The 19,911-nt window shown below is 45.7% G+C and overlaps 1 protein-coding gene across 2 annotated transcripts in view; it reads right to left on the reverse strand.

The window, feature by feature from the left end:
- The window catches only part of LOC149435357 (ovostatin-like), a 172,235-nt gene that overhangs the window by 68,682 nt on the left and 83,642 nt on the right, over positions 1–19,911 (reverse strand). Inside the window, exons 19-22 of one of the 2 annotated variants that reach the window (XM_089662735.1) lie at positions 18,900–18,923; positions 16,591–16,666; positions 9,300–9,531; positions 4,912–5,035 (exon numbers count right to left, since the gene is read on the reverse strand). In XM_089662735.1, the coding sequence (XP_089518861.1) occupies positions 4,912–5,035; positions 9,300–9,531; positions 16,591–16,666; positions 18,900–18,923 (456 nt within the window). The remainder of the gene's footprint in view (positions 1–4,911; positions 5,036–9,299; positions 9,532–16,590; positions 16,667–18,899; positions 18,924–19,911) is intronic. The other variant, XM_089662736.1, reaches the window with a different exon arrangement.

A 19,911-nucleotide genomic window follows, 5' to 3' on the forward strand; every position in this document is an offset into this window, starting at 1 on the left:
TGTGATTAGCCCAGCTTGTGCATGTGATCTCTGTGACCATTCACAGCTACACACACTAGTATACAATGGATGGCATGAATGAAGCCATCCATTGTATACAACTGTCATGTGACCTGCTGTGATTGGTCACAGCAGGTCACATGGTATCGCCAACGGGGCCGGTACTCCGATCTGTCATCGGCTGTGTCCGAGGTACACGGATGGTAACAGATCGCGCCGCTGCGCGGCTCTGCAGGCGTGCAAACTGCGCATGCCCAGGAAGATGCCATATGGTGTCCACCCGGAACGATAATGAATTTTGCACGACGCCATTCGGCCATTGGCCGGGTGGCTAATGGTTAAGTATGGCTTCACTCCCAGGAGCAGCACTACAGCTGTGCGCAGTCATTGCAGGCTATAAGAATTGCGACCCTGCAATGACTGGGAGTAGCTGCAAGACTACATTCAAATAGCCAGAGTAGATCCTTGCCGCCACTTATAAATACTGCCTGCACACACTGGGGTTGATTTACTAAAACTGGAGAGTGCAAAATCTGGTGCAGCTGTGCATGGGAGCCAATCAGTCTCTAACTTCATCTTGTTCAATTAGGCTTTCACGATAAAACCTGGAAGCTGATTGGTTTCTCTGCAGAACTGCACCAGATTTTGCACCCTGCAGTTTTAGTAGATCCAACCCCACTGAGTGCAAGAAGAGCAGTAGCTGTCAGATTTGTACTCGGCCGATGCCATCATGGTTTGCATGTGGTTACAAATGAGTAGAGCTGCCAACCAACCCTGGACATAAATAGTGTGCATTTAGCCCGGGTTCACACTGATGCGGTCCGGAATTTGTAGCGTTTTCTGTGCAAATTCTGCACCGCATCAGAATCGCACCCCATTCATGCAAACCACTGCGGGGGTGTATGTTAAGTTAACAACACCCCGAAAGCGGTCCGCAAAACGCATGCGATGTGCAGAATCGGATTGCACAGGTGTGAATACCCATGCGATCCGATTCTAGTGCGGACCCAAGAAAGGTCTTGCATCCAGATGAATTATACTGTTTTTTTTTCAGGATAAAAACATTGATACTGATTAAAAAAAAAAATTCCTACCTAAAATACACTGATTCTGGCCTTGACTTTTGACCCTGACATTAACCCAAACCCTGACCCTTGCCTAGATCAATTCCTTTATTTAAATTTTTTTTATACACACTTTTCTTTGAATTTTTCTCCTCTAACCACATCAGCCCCAAGCCATTTCTAGTACTTTTTGTTTACATTTTAAAATCAGTATTTTTTGCTAGAAAATGTCATTGGACCCCCAAACATTGTATATTTTTTGAAGCAGAGACCCCAGAGAATAAATTGGTGGTTTTTGCTGTTTTTTTTTTATGTCACGCGGTATTTGCACAGTGGTTATTCAAAATTTTCTTGCAAAAAACACAATATATAACCCAATTTTTTGTAAAATATGAAGGATGATGTTACCTTGCGTAAATAGCTTCCAAACATGTCATGCTTCAAAAATACAGTGGCGACCAACGGCGTCAATTTTACTATTCATAGGCGACACTTTACAGGTTAAAAGTAAAAATGGTGCCGCGCCCTTATATTTACCCGTGAATAAATAAGTAAAATCAATTTTTAGAATATTAATTCAGTTATTAAATAATAAATAATTGCCCTTAATTTATCAAAATATAAAATGTGCAACTCATTATTATAGAGATATATAATACATCAATTGTAGGGAAAAAAAAAAACAACTTAATTTATCAAAATATAAAATGTGCAACTCATTATTATAGAGATATATAATACATCAATTGTAGGGAAAAAAAAAAAGAGAAAAAAAAAATATCCAAATTATATGAATAAAATAATCGAAAATATAAAAATGTATATAATTAAAATTGATAAATAAATATATATATATACTTAAAATTAATCATTCATAAATGTCCAATATAGTTGAAGATCCAATCATAAGTTAGGTCCCATCAGAGTGGGACTATTCACTGCAAATTAACTGTTCACATAATTCCGGATAAAAATGTTCAAAATAAAATGAGTTACTTGGTGTGTTCTTCTATAAGTAGCAAACTGAATGGTTCTCCTCTTTGCTCCTACTATTCTGCTGTAAATGGATCCTGGGTAAGGTCTTCCCTCCAACAGTTGTTATATGCACTCGCCCTGCATAGGAGTCCGGGTACATGGTGACGTCAGTGCCCCTCCCCAGGGGTTACAGGTTACCACTTTAGATTTAAAGAGGAGTTCTGCTGGTAGAACGACTGCCCATGATCTGAGGTTCGAGGCAATACGTCACATGTGTGGGACGATCGCTGTTTGCGTGCGTTTGCCCTTGCTCGCAAGCCAGTTGGGATGGGGCACTTTGATTTTTTTTTTTTACACTGTCACTTTACATTTTTTTTTTACTTTTATTACCGTCACAAGCCAGGGGTGGACTGACAACCCATGGGGCCCCCGGGCAATAGGGGATCATGGGGCCCCTGTGTCCTTGCAAAAACTCAAAAAAGCCTATGAAAAAGGTATCAGGGGCATCTCATGGGGCCCCCTACTGATCCCGAGCCCTTGGGCAGTGCCCGAGTGTCCACCCCTGGTCACAAGGAATGTGAACATCCCTTGTGACAGCAATAGACATGTGAAATAAGTACTTTTTATGGAGGGTCCCGAGGTCTATAAGTGAGGAGATTTACTAAAACTGGAGCACTCAGAATCTGGTGCAGCTGTACATGGTAACCAATCAGCTTCTAACTTCAGCTTGGTCAGATAAAACAGAAATATGGCTTTTTTTTTTTTCCCCATTTATACTTACCGTATTTTCCGGCGTATAAGACGACCCCCTACTTTTCCTGTTTAAAATGTAGTGTTTGGGCTATACTCGCCGTATAAGACTACCCCTCTTCCAGTGCACACCAGTGGGAAGAATCGTACCCCATCATTGGTGTCAGTGGGAGGAATAGTGTCCCATCATTGTTATTAGTGGGAGGAATAGTGTCCCATCATTGGTATTAGTGGGAAGAATCGTGCCCCATCATTGGTGTCAGTGGGAGGAATAGTGCCCCATCATTGGTAACAGTGGGAGGAATAGTGCCCCATCATTGGTATCAGTGGGAGGAATCGTGCCCCATCATTGGTGTCAGTGGGAGGAATAGTGCCCCATCATTGGTATCAGTGGCAGGAATAGTGCCCCATCATTGGTGTCAGTGGAAGGAATAGTGTCCCATCATTGGTATCAGTGGCAGGAATAGTGCCCCATCATTAGTATCATTGGGGGGAATAGCACCCCATCATTGGTGTCAGTGGAATAGTGCCCCATCTTTGGTGTCAGTGGGAGGAATAGTATCCCATCATTGGTGTCAGTGGGGGGGGGGGAGGAATAGTGCCCCATCGTTGGTGTATGTGGGGGGGGAGGAATAGTATCCCATCATTGGTGTCAGTGGGGGTAGAATAGTGCCCCATCATTGGTGTCAGTGGGGGGTGGAATAGTGCCCCATCATTGGTGTCAGTGGGGGGGAGTAATAGTGCCCAATCGTTGGTGTCAGTGGGGGGGGAGGAAAAGTGCCCCATCGTTGGTGTCAGTGGGAGGAATAATGCCCCATCATTGGTATCAGTGACACCAATGATGGGGCACTATTCCTCCCACTGACACTTGCTGACCCCTGTTCCAGTACGGTTCCAGCACCTAAGCACGGCACACTTACCTGCATCTCCACTCGATTTTCGCGGGGCCGCTCAGCTCCGCCTCCTCGCCGGTGATTGGCCGCCTGTGTGCCTTTCCTGAGCTACAGTTCTGGCGGCCAATCACCGGTGAGGAGGCGGAGCCGAGCAGCCACGCGAACATCCAGTGGACGAAGGGAGGAAGGAGGAGCCGCGCTTCCTAGACCGGATCGTCGTGGGACCGGAGCCAGGTAAGAGACAGCAACCCCTGCCCACCCCTGTACTTAGTTTCACTTCTGTTGGAAGGGGCGGGGGCGGCGGCGGCACCGCGCCGCCCCCCTAAAAAGTGTCAGCATGCCGTTACTGGCGTATAAGACGACCCCCGACTTTTGAGAAGATTTTCAAGGGGTAAAAAGTCGTCTTATATGCCGGAAAATACGGTACCTAGGTGGATGCAGCATCAGTCTGTTGCTGCATCTGTCCCCCGCTGGCTCTAAGGGTGAGAACTCAGCAATCACATTACCAGGGGCGGACTGACAACTCATGGGGCCCCTGGGCAATAGGGGATCATGGGGCCCCTGTGTCCTTGCCAAAACTTAAAAAAGCCTATGAAAAAAGTACCAGGGGCATCTCATGGGGCCCCCTACTGACCCTGGGCCCTCGGGCAGTGCCTGAGTTTCCAAATGGTCAGTCCGCCCCTGCACATGACTGCAGATCACTGAGTTCTCACAGCTGCTCTGAGCAGAGAGCGGTGACTGTCAGTCACCGCTCTCTGCTCTGCCCCCTCCAGCACTCACTGAAGCGCTGGGCTGTGGTGGGGGAGGGAGCAGCTGGCTCAGGCTCTCAGCGACTCGCTGAGAGAGTGAGCCAGGTGCCGCTCCAGACTCTGGGGACTCTGAAGCTGACATCTTTCCCCAGCCTGGACCAGCTGAGTGACGTCAGCCGATCCACAGGGGAAGTACAGCCAAAAGAGCTTTGGCTGTACTTCTCCTTTAAGCTTTGGCAATAAAACCTGGAAGCTGATTGGTTTCTAATCAGAGCTGCACCAATTTTAGTAAATGACCCCAATATTTGCTACAAAATGACAGGTACACTTTAAAGGGAATTTAATTTGAAGCAAAACTCCTGTGTGAGAATGATCAGATGGAAGCAAACTCACAAGCCTCATACAGAGTCACTGCTGCTAGAATTAGTATTCCTAGTTGCTCCATTAGAATGGAATAAAAATCAGGTTGAGGATCCTTACCTATTGTTAGAAATGTGAGTGCTACTTTCCAGAAGGCTCTCTTCTGGCTGCCAACGCATTGCGGTCCATTGTTATCCAAATGGGTCACCTGATAGTCTGCAGATTCATCCACAAAGTATTCAACCTGTGGACAGAAATAAAGTTGATTTGTAATCTGGACTTGCTTTCTGTTTTGGATAAGAAAGATTTGATAGGAGTTCCTCTACCTCCCTGGGGCCCAACCCATGGCCCTTTGGCACTCAGTGTGTGGTCCTTTGCTATTCAATGCGTGACCCTTGGGTGTTGTCCATTTACTTTTTTTCTATTGATGCATTTGTTTTTCAGAAGAAAATCAAATGTGGTGCCAATTATTTTTAACTGGACTGTAGGGAGCACTAAGGTGGAAAAATTGCTTTACAAACGGGTTGTAATAACAGTGATCTTTAGCCGTCACCTGCCACGTGTGCCCATTCTCTGACATTTTCTGTGAACTTTTCAATTTGTGACTATCTCAGCACAGTGGCTAAATGGTTAGCACTTCTGCCTGGCAGTACTAGGCTCATTGGTTCATAATCCCAGCCACGGCACCACTTCCTGGAGTTTGCATATTCTCCCTGTGCCTGTGTGGGTTTCCTCCGGGTACTCCGGTTTCCTCCCACACTCCAAAGACATGCTGGTAGGTTAATTGGATCCTGTCTAAACTGGCCCTAATATGTGTATGTATGAATGTGAGTTAGGGACCTTAGATTGTACACCCCTTGAGGATTAGGGACTGATGTGAATGTACAATATATATGTAAAGTGCTGCGTAAATTGATGGCGCTATATAAGTACCTGAAATAAATAATAATCTCCTGTAACTTGTCCCCAGTCTCCAACCATTCCTGTAACATCCTCAGTCTCGAACTGTCTCTTATAACTTGTCATGAGTCTCCTTTCTTAAAAGGCCCCAAATCTTGGACTGTGTTCTGTAACTTGTCCCCAGTCTGAGTGTCTCCTGTAACTTGTCCTTAGTCTCCCACCATTCTTGTAATGTCCCAGGTCTTGGACTGCCTCCTATAACTTGTCCCCAGTCTCAAACTATTCCTGTAACATCTTGCGTCTTGGACTGTCTTCTTTAACTTGTCCTAAGTCTCCAACCACTCTTGTAAGGTCTCCAGTCTCTGACTGTCTTCTTTAACTTGTCCCCAGTCTCCAACTGTTCTTGTAAGGTCTCCAGTCTCTGACTGTCTTCTGTAACTTGCCCTGAGTCTCCAATCATTCTTGTAAGGTCTCAAGTCTTAGACTGTCTTCTGTAACTTGTCCCCAGTCTAACTGTCTTCTGTAAAATGTTCTCAGGCTCCAACCGTTCTTGTAACGTCCCGAGTCCTGGACTATCTCCTATAACGTGTCCTCAGTCTCCGACCATTCTTCTAAGGTCCCAAGTCCTGGACTGTCTCCTGTAACTTGTCCTCAGTCTCCAACTATTCTTGTAACGTCCTCATTTTCTGACTGTCTCCTATAACTTGTCTTCAGTCTCCTACCATCCCTGTAACATCCCCAGACTAAGACTGTCTCTTGTAATGTCTCCAGTCTCTGACTGTCTCCTGTAACTTGCCCCAAGTCTGACTGTCTTCTGTAACTTGTCCCCAGTCTCCAACTGTTCTTGTAACGTCTCCAGTCTCTGACTGTCTACTGTAACTTCCCCTGAGTCTCCAATCATTCTTGTAAGGTCCCAAGTCTTGGACTGTCTTCTGTAACTTATCCCCAGTCTGACTGCCTCCTGTAACTTGTCCTGAATCTCCAACCATTCTTGTAAGGTCACAAGTCTTGGACTGTCTTCTGTAACTTGTCCCCAGTCTGACTGCCTCCTGTAACTTGTCCTCAGTCTCCAACCGTTCTTGTAAGGTCCCAAGTCCTGGACTGTCTCCTATAAATTGTCCTCAGTCTCCAACCATTTCTGTAACATCCCACGTCTTGGATTGTCTTTTGGAGCTTGTCCTGAATCTCCAACCATTCTTGTAAGGTCACAAGTCTTGGACTGTCTTCTGTAACTTGTCCCCAGTCTGACTGCCTCCTGTAACTTGTCCTCAGTCTCCAACCGTTCTTGTAAGGTCCCAAGTCCTGGACTGTCTCCTATAAATTGTCCTCAGTCTCCAACCATTTCTGTAACATCCCACGTCTTGGATTGTCTTTTGGAGCTTGTCCTGAATCTCCAACCATTCTTGTAAGGTCCCAAGTCTTGAACTGTCTTCTGTAACTTGTCCCCAGTCTGACTGTCTTCTGTAAAATGTTCTCAGTCTCCAACCATTCTTGTAAGGTCCCGAGTCCTGGACTGTCTCCTATAACTTGTCCTCAGTTTCCAACTATTCTTGTAACGTCCCCATTTTCTGACTGTCTCCTATTACTTGTCTTCAGTCTCCTACCATCCTGTAACATCCCCAGACTCCAACTGTTCTTGTAATGTCTTTAGTCTCTGACTGTCTCCTGTAACTTGCCCTGAGTCTCCAATCATTCTGGTAAGGTTCCAAGTCTTGAACTGTCTTCTGTAACTTGTCCCCAGTCTGATTGCCTCCTGTAATTTGTCCTGAATCTCCAACCATTTTTTCAAGGTCCCGAGTCCTGGACTGTCTCCTATAACTTGTCCTCAGTCTCTGACCATTCTTCTAAGGTCCCAAGTCCTGGACTGTCTCCTATAACTTGCCCTGAGTCTCCAATCATTCTTGTAAGGTCCCAAGTCTTGGACTATCTTCTGTAACTTGTCCCCAGTCTGACTGCCTTCTGTAACTTGTCCTCAGTCTCCAACCGTTCTTGTAAGGTCCCAAGTCTTGGACTGTCTCCTGTAACTTGTCCTCAGTCTCCAACCATTCCTGTAACATCCCACATCTTGGACTGTCTTTTGGAGCTTGTCCTGAATCTCCAACTATTCTTGTAAGGTCCCAAGTATTGGACTGTCTTCTGTAATTTGTCCCCAGTCTGACTGTCTTCTGTAAAATGTTCTCAGTCTCCAACCGTTCTTGTAAGGTCTCAAGTTCTGAACTGTCTCCTATAACTTATCCTCAGTCTCTGACCGTTCTTCTAAGGTCCTGAGTCCTGGACTGTCTCCTATAACTTGTCCTCAGTCTCTGACCGTTTTTCTAGGATCCCGAGTCCTGTACCATCTCCTGTAACTTGTCCTCAGTTTCCAACTATTCTTGCAACGTCCCCATTTTCTGACTGTCTCCTATAACTTGTCTTCAGCCTCCTATCATCCCTGTAACATCCCCAGACTAAGACTGTCTCTTATAACTTGTCCTTAGTCTCCAAGCATTCCTCGAACATCCCCAGTCTCAGACTGCACCATTTACTCAGTCTATACCCAGGGCCGGGTGCTAGGCTATTTTGCAGCCTAGGCAAGATCAGCTACTTGTACCCCCCCTTCCCCTTTCAAAAAAATAAAACTGCAAATAAAACTTAAAACACAGAACTAATCTTTGCCTAGGTTAGCTTCATGTGGAGAGCTGACTGGGGAGCTGGGAGGAAGCAATATTGCTCGCAGCACGCCTTGCGCGGCACCTCATTGGCTGGCTACCTCTTCTTCACAGATTGGCAGAAGTTTGCAGGAGATGGCTTCATCTCCAGCTAACATCATCCAATCTGGGGACAGTGACACCAAGACCGAAAAGTGGCGTATTAGACATTGCTACCAGATCATTAACAAGAAGGGGAGACCAATGAACGGGTGTATGGCAGCAGAGGGTTTTACACAACACCCCACCGCTATTGCCATACTACGGTGACAGTGCCTTTGCAGCATACTGGGGATTGGTCGGGGGACAGTAAAAGTGTGGCTCAGCCAGGGGCGGACTGACAACTCATGGGGATCCTGGGCAAAAGGGGATCATGGGGCCCCTGTGTCCTTGCCCAAACTCAAAAAAGCCTATGAAAAAGGTACCAGGGGCATCTCATGGGGCCCCCTACTGACCCTGGGCCCTCGGGCAGTGCCCTAGTTTCCAAATGGTCAGTCCGCCCCTGGGCTCAGCCACATATTTTTAATGTCCCTCAAATACAAGTGTAAATAAAAACTAACAGAGGTCACATGGTACAAGGCTACCCACAACAGCCTTGTACCATGTGACAAGCTGTGACCAATCACAGCTCACACAGTAGTTCTCAATGGCTGCAAGAATGCAGCCAGAGAGAAGGAGAAATGATTGTACAGCCTTTATGGGTGTAAAAGCAATCAGTGTAAAAAAAAAAAAAAAATTCTTCATCACCCGCCACAAGTAGTACAGTGTCACCATGGTGACAGTATGTAAAAAACAAAACAAAAAAAAAATATATAAAAGTTTCCAAATGGTCAGTCCGCCCCTGTATGTGGGAGAGCCAGGATGACTAAATATGAGGTGGTTGTACATCAAAATTGCCCCCCTATGGTCCACAATACTCACCTGTGCGCTTTTATCCATGTAGTTGGAGATCACGATATTGGTGATCACCTGTTCTCCTCTAATGACCTCTGATGGGATAGAAATCTCCACAAAGAATTCCTGAAAGGTGGTGGTCATCGCCGGCTCATTGGTCAAGCCTAGACCTTTTTCAGATGAAATGCAGAAGGCATCACTGTACCAGCTGGTGATTTTCTGTGGGATTGTCGTAGTGACTATTGCTACTCCATCTGGACTGTGAAAGGAATAAAATTGGACCAGTTATTAAACAAAAACATTTTTTCGTGGCTTTAAAGTGAATCAATTACTTTAAGGAGCTTTTCTATAAATCCCATCAATTAATGAATTTGTAATCTGACCGTCCTGCTCTCTGATATGCATGCTGAAAAAATCAGCTTTTATGCGGAAAACAGTGCTCTGGGGAGCTCTTTAATTCAGGTAACTGAAGGCAAAACTTTTTTCTTTAGGTTTGGATGGAGTGGAGAGGGATTTAACCCCCTGTCAGGTTTTTACTGTGGATTATGTCCTCATTAGGGAGAGTCACCCTCTCTGTTTGTCTTGTTCAGTTATCACCGAGAGTGAACAGTAATAGAGGGGACATCTTCCAATGGGGATAATGGTTCTAGTGACAACCAGGGATCCCCTCACTTTAGATTTCCTCTCACTTCCTTTTTTTGGCTATGGGACAGGAAGGAAATTCCCCCTATGGGACACAGAGGGCAAAAAAAATGGCGGGTGTAGTGCTCACCCACTAAAGCACCCCCTGATTTGGTCCCAAGCTTCTTTCCCCAGGAGGTGCATTAGCAGCCAGGCATACAGTCACTGGGATCTCACACACTGGTCAGTACTCATTAATGACCTTGGATGCCTCCTTCCAATATCTGTCAGACATATCTCCTGTGACCAGTGGTGCATTTAGGTTTTGTGCTGCCCTAGGCAACACAAAAATTGGACGCCCCCCCGGCGGAGAGAGCCTGCCACCAACCAACACCAAACACCCCCCCCCCCCCATGGAGAGAGCCTGACAGTGACCTACAACACCCCTGCCACATCCCCTCCTGCCAGAGAAAGCCTTCCACTAACATCCACCTTGGCAACAGAAAGAAATACACTCACCTTCACAGCTCTGGCCATCCCCAGGAGCGACAGTTGGGCTTTGTATACACCATCAAGCAGCCCACAGCCTCTCTCGGATCCCACCTGGTCCCCATGTCCCTCCTTACGTGGGGCAGTGCTGCCCCCCCTAAAAAATGCCGCCCTAGGCAAATGCCTTGTTTGCCTTGTGGTAAGTACGCCCCTGGCTGTGACGTCTTCAGACCAGATCCCCAAGCAGAAATCCCTCAGTCAGCTCCAGCAGAGTTCAGCAAATAGGCCCCCAGCTAGCGCCACTGGGACCTCGATGAGCAGAAGAAGAAGCACAGCTGGACTGCCCAGAAGGCTGGGATCTCCTCCTCCTGGACAAGAGCCCTCTGTTCCAGGCCCCATTCTATTTATGCTCCCTTCTAGCCACCATCTGGGTACCCTTCTCCAGGGATTGGCTGGGACCAGGGGCAGACTGACAACTCATGGGGCCCCCAGGCTCAAAAAAGCCTATGAAAAAGGTACCAGGGGCATCTCATGGGGTCCCCCTACTGACCCCGGGCCCTCGGGCAGTGCCCGAGTTTCCAAATGGTCAGTCTGCCCCCGGCTGGGACCACATAAACATTCATAATGTAGATTTGACTCTCCAAGCACTACTTTCCAAAAATCTCCAGAAAACAAGGGGAAGCAGTCAAGCCTGCAACCAATAAGACACAGAACAGCCCACAAGTTGCTCAACTGATGACAGTAGAGCTAAAGAACGATATTTGGCAAGTCTAACTAGCAGCCTAACTAGGAGGGTGCTAAAGGGGCAATAGTCCTCCCTTACTCTATCCAAAAAAAAGTCTGCCTTTAGTTCTACTTAATCAAGTGACTGGCTTCAGAGGCTGCCTGCAGCATTAGTCTCAGATTGGGACTGACTTATGTCCCCATCGATGCTCCAGCATTTGGTCAGATGACTGCCATCAGAGGGGTCCAAAGCACTGGTCAGTGCAAAAACAGTCATTTGGATCATTGTACATTTTAAGTATTTAAAACGGAAAACACAATTCTCTCAAATAACATGAACTATTTTTAATCCTTATGCTAATAGCATTAGTACATAGGCAGGAGGTAGATTATATTTACTTACAGTTGCAAAAAAATGTGTATGTGAACCCCTTGGAATTACGTGGAGTTTTGCATGAATTGGGCATAAAATGTGCTCTGAACGTCATCTAAGTCACGGTGGAACACCGATCGTCGGACGGGACCTCTGTGTGAGGTCCCGATCATGTGATCACTCGTTAGCCAATCAGTGATCACATGCAGAGTAGTAAGCAAGATGTCACTTGTGACATCATTGCTTACTACGTGTGAAATCTGTGAATGATCACAGAGGTCACATGGAACAGGGCTATTCACAACAGCCTTGTACCATGTGACAAGCTGTGACCAATCACAGTTCACACAGTAGTTCTCAATGGCTGCAAGAATGCAGCTACAGAGAAGGAGAAATGATTGTTTTTACAGCCTTTATGGGTGTAAAAGCAATCAGTGTAAAAAAAAAAATCTTCATCACCCCCCACAAGTAGTATGTCACCATGGTGACACTGTACTGTACTGCTAGGGTGACAGTATGTAAAAAAAAACAAAAAAATAATAATATAAAAAAAAAAATGCTTTTGCATGGTGACACTGTACTGCTAAGGTGACAGTATGTAAAAAAAAAAAAAAATTTTAAATTATAATTTTTGGTTATAAACTAATTTGTTTTTGTTTTTTTTTTTTACTAAAAAGATAACGGATAAAATGAGGACACAGCGGCACCAGATCGCGGTGCTGCGCGCTCCCAGGGAGCGTGCACAGCTAGAAATGGCGGGTGCGGTTTATGAATGGCAACCCGCCCCTGGAGTGCCACCATTGTGCCGTTTATAAACAGCAGGCGGACGGCAAGTGGTTAATATTCATAAGCAAGGATCCCAGGTCCGGACACCAATCTCCCATGCAGCTCTCCCTCCTCTGGAAGTAGAACTGTTCTACTTCCACAGAGTGGCAAGGAAGCTCAGGGAAGGTGAATGTAGATGGGTCAAGAGAAATTTCAAAATTTATATATGGCTTGACTTTCAGCCAATGACTCTTGGAGACCCCTAGAGGAGGGAGAGCTGCATGGGAGATTGGTGTCCGGACCTGGGATTGTTGCTCCTGGTTAGCTGTCTGAATCCGCTTAAAGGGGACCTGGCGGAGGTCTGATGGTGTAATGCACATATTTTATGTGCTTCTGGTGAGTGCGTATTTCATAACTAGATGTCACGTCACAAGGATCATATAATATCTATGAAATTGAAAGTCACCTCTTGAGATCGCTGACCTTCCTGAGTCAAGCCTGCACGTTTTCTCATATTAAGACTGTTCAATTTGGTGCAATACATGAGCACCGTGTACACTCATTGGTTCATTATTTCATTTATTTATTTGCGTCATTTTTTAGCGCTGCACTTTTTATATTTATATTATATTTACTTGTTTTAAACTTTTTTTTACCCAATTTTTCAGTTGCTTCCTGGTTTCTGGCTTAGGCCAAAATAATGGTATACATCCCAGGAGTCTCCATGAAAGAAGGGGCTTTCTCAGCTAAGCACGCCCTCCTGCCTGCATGCCTGAGCTCAGGGCAGATAGATTCCAGGAAGTAAATGTTACATGAATCATCCGCCCTTACTCAAGATGGCCTCGGCTGGAAATACTAGGGGGGCGTTTATCAAAGTGATTTCTTAACAAGATAAAACATGGAGACATGGATGGATGGGGAGCTTGCTTTGAATTGAAAAAGATAATTTCAAAGCGTTTTTAAAGGAATTTTTACAAGCAATTACTGCTGAGGTATATGAAGAAGCGGATGCCACTCAAAACAGATCCCTGGAGTTAAAGTGGAGTTCCACCAGAAAAAAAAAAAGTTAGCAGCTACAAAAACTTTAGCTGCTAACTTTTAAAATACAGCCACTTACCTGTCCCTCGGTCCAGTGGTGTCCTCACCATGGCTGGTTTCACCAGCTGTCTTCTCTCCCTGATGCCGGCATCTTCAGTGTGGGCACCCGGCTGTGACAGCTTGCGGCTTCACAGCCGGGTGCCCACTGCACATGCGTGAGAAGCTCTGCGCTTTGTAAATGGCCCCGTAGTCTTCTGGGACCTGTCACGTGTCCCAGAAGACTACGGGGAGGGAGGGAGGACAACTTCCGCTTCCGATTGCCTAGGCAATCGCAGTAGAAGTAGGAGTGGGTACCCGCTCCCCACAGGTGCCAATCCTTAATGGGGAGCGGGGGACAAGGGCTTAAAGCGGAAATTCCCCTTTTGGGTGGAGCTCTGCTTTAACCAATGATGGCATGTTGTAGATGGCCTCAGCCGCCACTCCAGCCACCGTCACTGACTCATTTCACCCCACCTATCGGGGCTTGGTCGCAGAGTCATCTGCGACCAAGCCCGATGGACGAGACAAAACGCGTCAAAGGGCGTGGATGGAGCGGCTGATGCCTTCTACAACATGCCATCATTGTTTGACTCCGGGGATCGGGTTTGAGCAGCATCCGCTCCTTCATATACCATATCAGTTTCTGGAATAACCTGGGATGCTGCTCCCCTCTTCTTTCTCTGCTAGCAGGGTGACTTTTGTCTGTACTGAGCCTTGAGTGGCACCACAAGTCTCCCACATAATTACTACTGGAGGCTATAACCACTAGCAGTGATCATTGTGTTCTGCCGGCCGAGAAGGCTTCCTATAACACTGCGGGAGGGTCCCCCCCCCCATCAACTCAGTGGTGGAAGGAAAGAAAATCACATGATCTATGGCTTGCTTTACGTTCCTTCCTCCCCTACCTTGGCGGGTTTTCTCTTCAGGAGAGCTCCTTACCTAGTACTTGTTGGTTGTTTTTGGATGGTCATGAGGAGTGGGGTCTACAGGGCCAAACTCAAAAAAGCCTATGAAAAAGGTACCAGGGGCAACTCATGGGGTCCCCTACTGATCCCGGGCCCTTGTGCAGTGCCAGAGTTTCCAAATGGTCAGTCCGCCCCTGTTCTGTCATGAACACTGAATGTGTTGATTGAGGAAGAAACAATTCTCTTTCCTGAAACCCATGGTTGCCTGCTTATGAAATCTGACAGTCCTGGAAGTGTCAGTTTTAGTTGCGCTGATCCAGGGTCTGTAAACAGAGCAGGATGAGTACAATTTTTTTTTCTTTTCCCACTGCTGCATGAGGAGGTGACAGGGTCTCTTTAATGAGCCACTACCAACCTGAAAAGCTACACTTTGATGTAAAGTCTTAAAGTAAACAAAAAAAAGTGTTTTTAAAGTCAAAGTCCCCGAAACAAAAACGTAATACATTGCAGCTTACCAGTTCTTTGGTGTGGTGGCAGCATTCATTTTTTTTTTAAGTGTTACTAAACCTAGGACCCTGCATTCACTATATCCGCTCTCCCCAGACCCTGCATTCACTATATCCGCTCTCCCCGGACCCTGCATTCACTATATCCGCTCTCCCCGGACCCTGCATTCACTATATCCGCTCTCCCCGGACCCTGCATTCACTATATCCGCTCTCCCCGGACCCTGCATTCACTATATCCGCTCTCCCCGGACCCTGCATTCACTATATCCGCTCTCCCCGGACCCTGCATTCACTATATCCGCTCTCCCCGGACCCTGCATTCACTATATCCGCTCTCCCCGGACCCTGCATTCACTATATCCGGTCTCCCCGGACCCTGCATTCACTATATCCGGTCTCCCCGGACCCTGGATTCACTATATCTGGTCTCCCCGGACCCTGCATTCACTATATCCGCTCTCCCCGGACCCTGCATTCTCTATATCTGGTCTCCCCAGACCCTGCATTCTCTATATCTGGTCTCCCCAGCCCCTGCATTCTCTATATCTGGTCTCCCCCACCCCCGCATTCTCTATATCTGGTCTCCCTAGACCCTGCATTCACTATATCCGCTCTCCACAGACTCTGCATTCACTATATTCACTCTCCCCGGACCCTACATTCACTATATCCGGTCTCCCTGGACCCTGCATTCACTATATCCGCTCTCCCTGGACCCTGCATTCACTATATCCGCTCTCCCCGGACCCTGCATTCACTATATCCGCTCTCCCCGGACCCTGCGTTCACTATATCTGGTCTCCCCGGACCCTGCATTCACTATATCCGCTCTCCCTGGACCCTGCATTCACTATATCCGCTCTCCCCGGACCCCGCATTCACTATATCCGCTCTCCCCGGACCCTGCATTCACTATATCCTTGAAAGTGCAAATAACATGAACTTTTTCAACAATCCATACAAAACCCTCTCCCACAATCCCCCACCACTCTCAAAAAATTCTCAAAAAAAATTGTCCACACCTCAGTCCACAGTCCAAAGTCAAAGACCAAAACAAAAATAAAATGAAGCAATTTTCCAAAAAGTGTCCAAAATCTTCCCGCTCAATCCATAACACCTCAAAAAAAACAAAATACAATATAGTGCATTATCCTTAATACAGAATAATATAAGTGATGTCATGCAATCACACTAGTGATACTCATAATCAAAAATTAAATTAAATATAATCAAAAGTGAAACCGCCAAATCAATAGTGGTCTAGTGAAACACCACTGCAATCGTGAAAAAATAAACCACACAGTGTGATCCGTGCCACAGTATTCGTGACAATAGTGCCAAAATAGTGCCACACTCTGTTTAGGGGATACAATTGCAATTACCCTCTTGCTGTAGATCAGAAGACATTTGGGATTCCTTTATGCCACAAAGTAAACTTCCTAGGAGGTGCATCTTCCTCTCAGGAGTAAGCAATGGGATTCCTTTTCCCTCATACAGCCATAGGTCATAGAAACCCCGGTCCCCGTTCCTCGCGGGGAGATAGGAGCAGACTCAGTGGAGTAAAGGTAATAACACTTTTATTTAGTACACTTACATCTCAAAATATACCGTCCATCCTCGCTCATGTCCGTTCACTGTTGTGAGTAATACAAAAATGGCCGCGCTGCTCCTTCCGGCTACAGCGTCTGACGTCACGACCCAATAGGGTCGTTGCTTTGTTATGCACTCAGGGCCTGGTGCAAGGATTCTTTGTCTACACAGACGAAGGGGCTTTGAGTTGAGTTCTTTTTTAAGGTGTTAGGAAAGCCCTGAATTACATAGACTAGATTTGTTTTCTGCACGGGGTGAAGACTTACCCAACAATGGCTGTGCCAGCTCCAAAGGCGTCCCTAAAGTCACTACGAAGGGTGTTAAAGCTTTTTGCCACAGCCCCTGTAATAGATAAAAAGGCACACTAGCATTTACTGAACATTTATTAATGTCTGAGGTTAAACCTGCTTTAACCTCCCTAGCGGTCAGATTATGTCCATATTTCTGTGCTCAAAGCGGTACTTTTTTTGCATGGTGCTTGGGGGGGGGGGGGTTCTTTGGGATTCTGTGGCTCACTTATGTGGGTCACTTATCCTGTGTCAGGATAAGTGACCCATTCAGATGGCGGATGAAGAAGAGAGCAGACAGAAATTACACTAGGTTGTTTGGATTGAGGCAACTACACACTATAGAAGGATCTGCTGTGTTCATTTTGCATTCCAGAGCTTAACAACCAATTGAAGGGCTCACATTAGAAGACAAAGTACAACCACCTACACACTGTGCACTGCAAAGCAAGGCAGTGCATTACCGTGTTGTGGTGTGCTGCAAAGCGCATCTGTTTTCAGGGTGCGTTGGGGTGCCATCAATAAAAATGGCAATACATAGCACCAATGCAGGTAGTGGGTGGGTGTTTCCTGCTTGGAGCCCAGGCTGAAAATGTCATACATCTTCTTATGGGGTTTTGTAGAGATGTGTGACTTCCAGGACTTTTCCCTTTTTTCATTAGAGATCTAGAGCTGGGATGAGCTCTGTCCATGTCTGCACCCCAAGCGGTTGCTACATAAGAGGACCCAGTGGGACCTTGAGCAGTATTTGTCAATTTAGTTTGGGTCACACGTAATGCGTGTTACAGCAGAGCGATAGCATAATGTAACATGGCGCTAGAATTGGGGTTTACATGCTAAAACAGAACTCCATCCAAAGTAGTTTTTCCATAGAGTGAAGAAGTGTTAGGACCTCTGTCAACTTTGAACTTTTACATGTTAAAGCACAACTCCATCCAAAATAGTTTTTCTGTAGAGTGAAGAAGTGTTAGGACTTCTGTCAACTGCCAATTGCTATCTTTGTCTTTGAAAGATTTCTCCCCACTTCTGTGTCAATGGTGGGAAACCCAACAAACCATGAAGTAGTTGGAAATATGAACACATCTTGTTGTAGAGTTAGGTATAACTTCTGCATGTTATTGTCGTCTGTGTCCTCAGCAAGGAGACTCACCCTTACTTCTAGTCCAGGCAGAAGAAGAATGCCCTCAACCAGAACACAGACATTTCAGTCCTGACAGAAGAGCTAATCTTCCTAATCCCCCCTCATTCTACCATTAATCTGCAACACCCGAGCAAAGCGATTTTTCTTTGGGGGTATTTTCAGGCATATTTTTGATTTAGCCAATGGAAAGCACTAGGAAAAGAAGTTCAGTTCTTACAGGCCAAAAAAATACTCCTAAAAAACACCTCAAAAGATGCATGAAAATTCTTGATTCTTGCATTTTCAGGCATTCCTATTGAAATCCATAGGGCTAAAAACGCCCAAATCTGCCTCAATAGTAACTCATGTAGTGTTTGGTGTCAAGCCACAGATGCCTGAGTGCTAGTAACATTGACATACATGAGATTTTGGATGTTGGAGCTTCAAGCTGCAAAATGCATGAGTGTGAATGAGACCTAAAACTCAAAAACAAATAAATAATATTTTGGCTGTAGCTAACATGTTGGGGGGGTGGGGTGGCTTAAATGTCAATGACTCATTTTAGATAGAATATCCTTGATGAATTCCAGGTATAGATATTTTTCCATAGTTACGTTGCTCCAGCTTGGACCAACGTAACTATGTATATACCATACCTGTGGGATCCCTCTAAAAGCTGGAAATCACTGTTACAGACACAGATACTCCAGTGATTTCTGCTAGCTTCCAGTGGCTGGTGGTCACTGCCAATGCCAGGTAGCTGGGCCAACTACTGAGCAGAGGTGCCATTCAGAGGATGTATGCATTTCTCAATTAATGTAAAGTGTTCTCTGATTGGCTGAGATGGAGAGGTGGGGCTGTCACACTCTACATCTTGTCCATACAGAATGCTTTGCGTACATTGAGAAAATGCAAAGTGTTCCCTGAATGACACCCATGCCGACCTCATGTGTTCAGTAGGGCACTGGAAGCTACTGGAGTTCAATGGAGTAGCAATGTCTACGTCAAAGATTTCCAACTCCTTGAAGGATCCCATGGGTACAGTGTATCCATAGCTACATTGGTCCAATGTGGACCAATTTAACTATGTAAAAACATTCACACCTGGAAATTATTCTTTTATTATCTATTTAAATATTGATTTCAATGTGCAATACACTGTACTTACCTCCGCCCAAACGAAAATTAGGTCCTGAGGAAAGAAGTAAAAATGTTAGAATTCGCAATAGGTGAAGGTTGGTGGCATGATGAACACAATAGGATTGAGTTATTAGTCAAATGGGCTTCTCACTTTTTACCCAGAGCTTAGTGAATGTGGAGGCAAGGAAAAAAAATAACAGCATTTTTACTTGCACATGAATGGATGATGGAGGTCAGCAGAGCTTAACCTCATTCACCAAGCTCTGGGACAACTTCCCTTGCAATCTGAACAGTCTATCAACCCCATTGACTTCTACCTTGGAGAGTCTCCAGGAGATAAATCACTTCATCCATACAGTGTCACTCTTACTGTTTTATTCTCTCTGTATTAGTCATGTACCCGCTGGAATTGTTTGTTTGTTTCGGGTGCATTCATTCATTAAAGAATTGTATTTTGTCATATTTGTTACATTGAACAGATTCGTTTTCGGAATTCATTTTGAATCTTTGGCATTCATTTCGTATATTTTGTGTGGGTGAATTCGAAAAAATTGTGCAGTTTTTCCAGAAGATTGCTTTATATTCATTATAATATCAAATCAGATGGATTCAAATCGTAAATATTTTATATTTTTTGAACACTAGTCCAACCCACTAAGAGAAATGGCATGAGCTGATTGGGCAATATCGACTGGCGTCATGTGCATCCGAATTAACGAATGAAACAAAATTTGGATCCATTAGTTATCCAAATTATTGAACGTTTTTGACAATTGAATTAATTTCCCCATGGGCCTGAACTACTATTGCATCATGTGATGTCATCCGAATGAAATGCATTTGTTAACCCCTTCACGCTGGCACCTCCTGGCCCTTTAAGAGTTCCAGAAGCCGGGAGGCGGGGTGGGGTTTAGGGTCATGTGACCGCCGTGACGTGCCGTCATTACGGTCACATGCAGGGGTGGACTGACAACTCATGTGGCCCCCGGGCAATAGGGGATCATGGGGCCCCTGTGTCCTTGCCCAAACTCAAAAAAGCC

This window comes from Staurois parvus, unplaced genomic scaffold, assembly GCF_062004578.1.
Source record: "Staurois parvus isolate SC_StPar_1 unplaced genomic scaffold, SC_StPar_1.0 ptg001530l, whole genome shotgun sequence".
Taxonomy (NCBI): Eukaryota; Metazoa; Chordata; class Amphibia; order Anura; family Ranidae; genus Staurois; species Staurois parvus.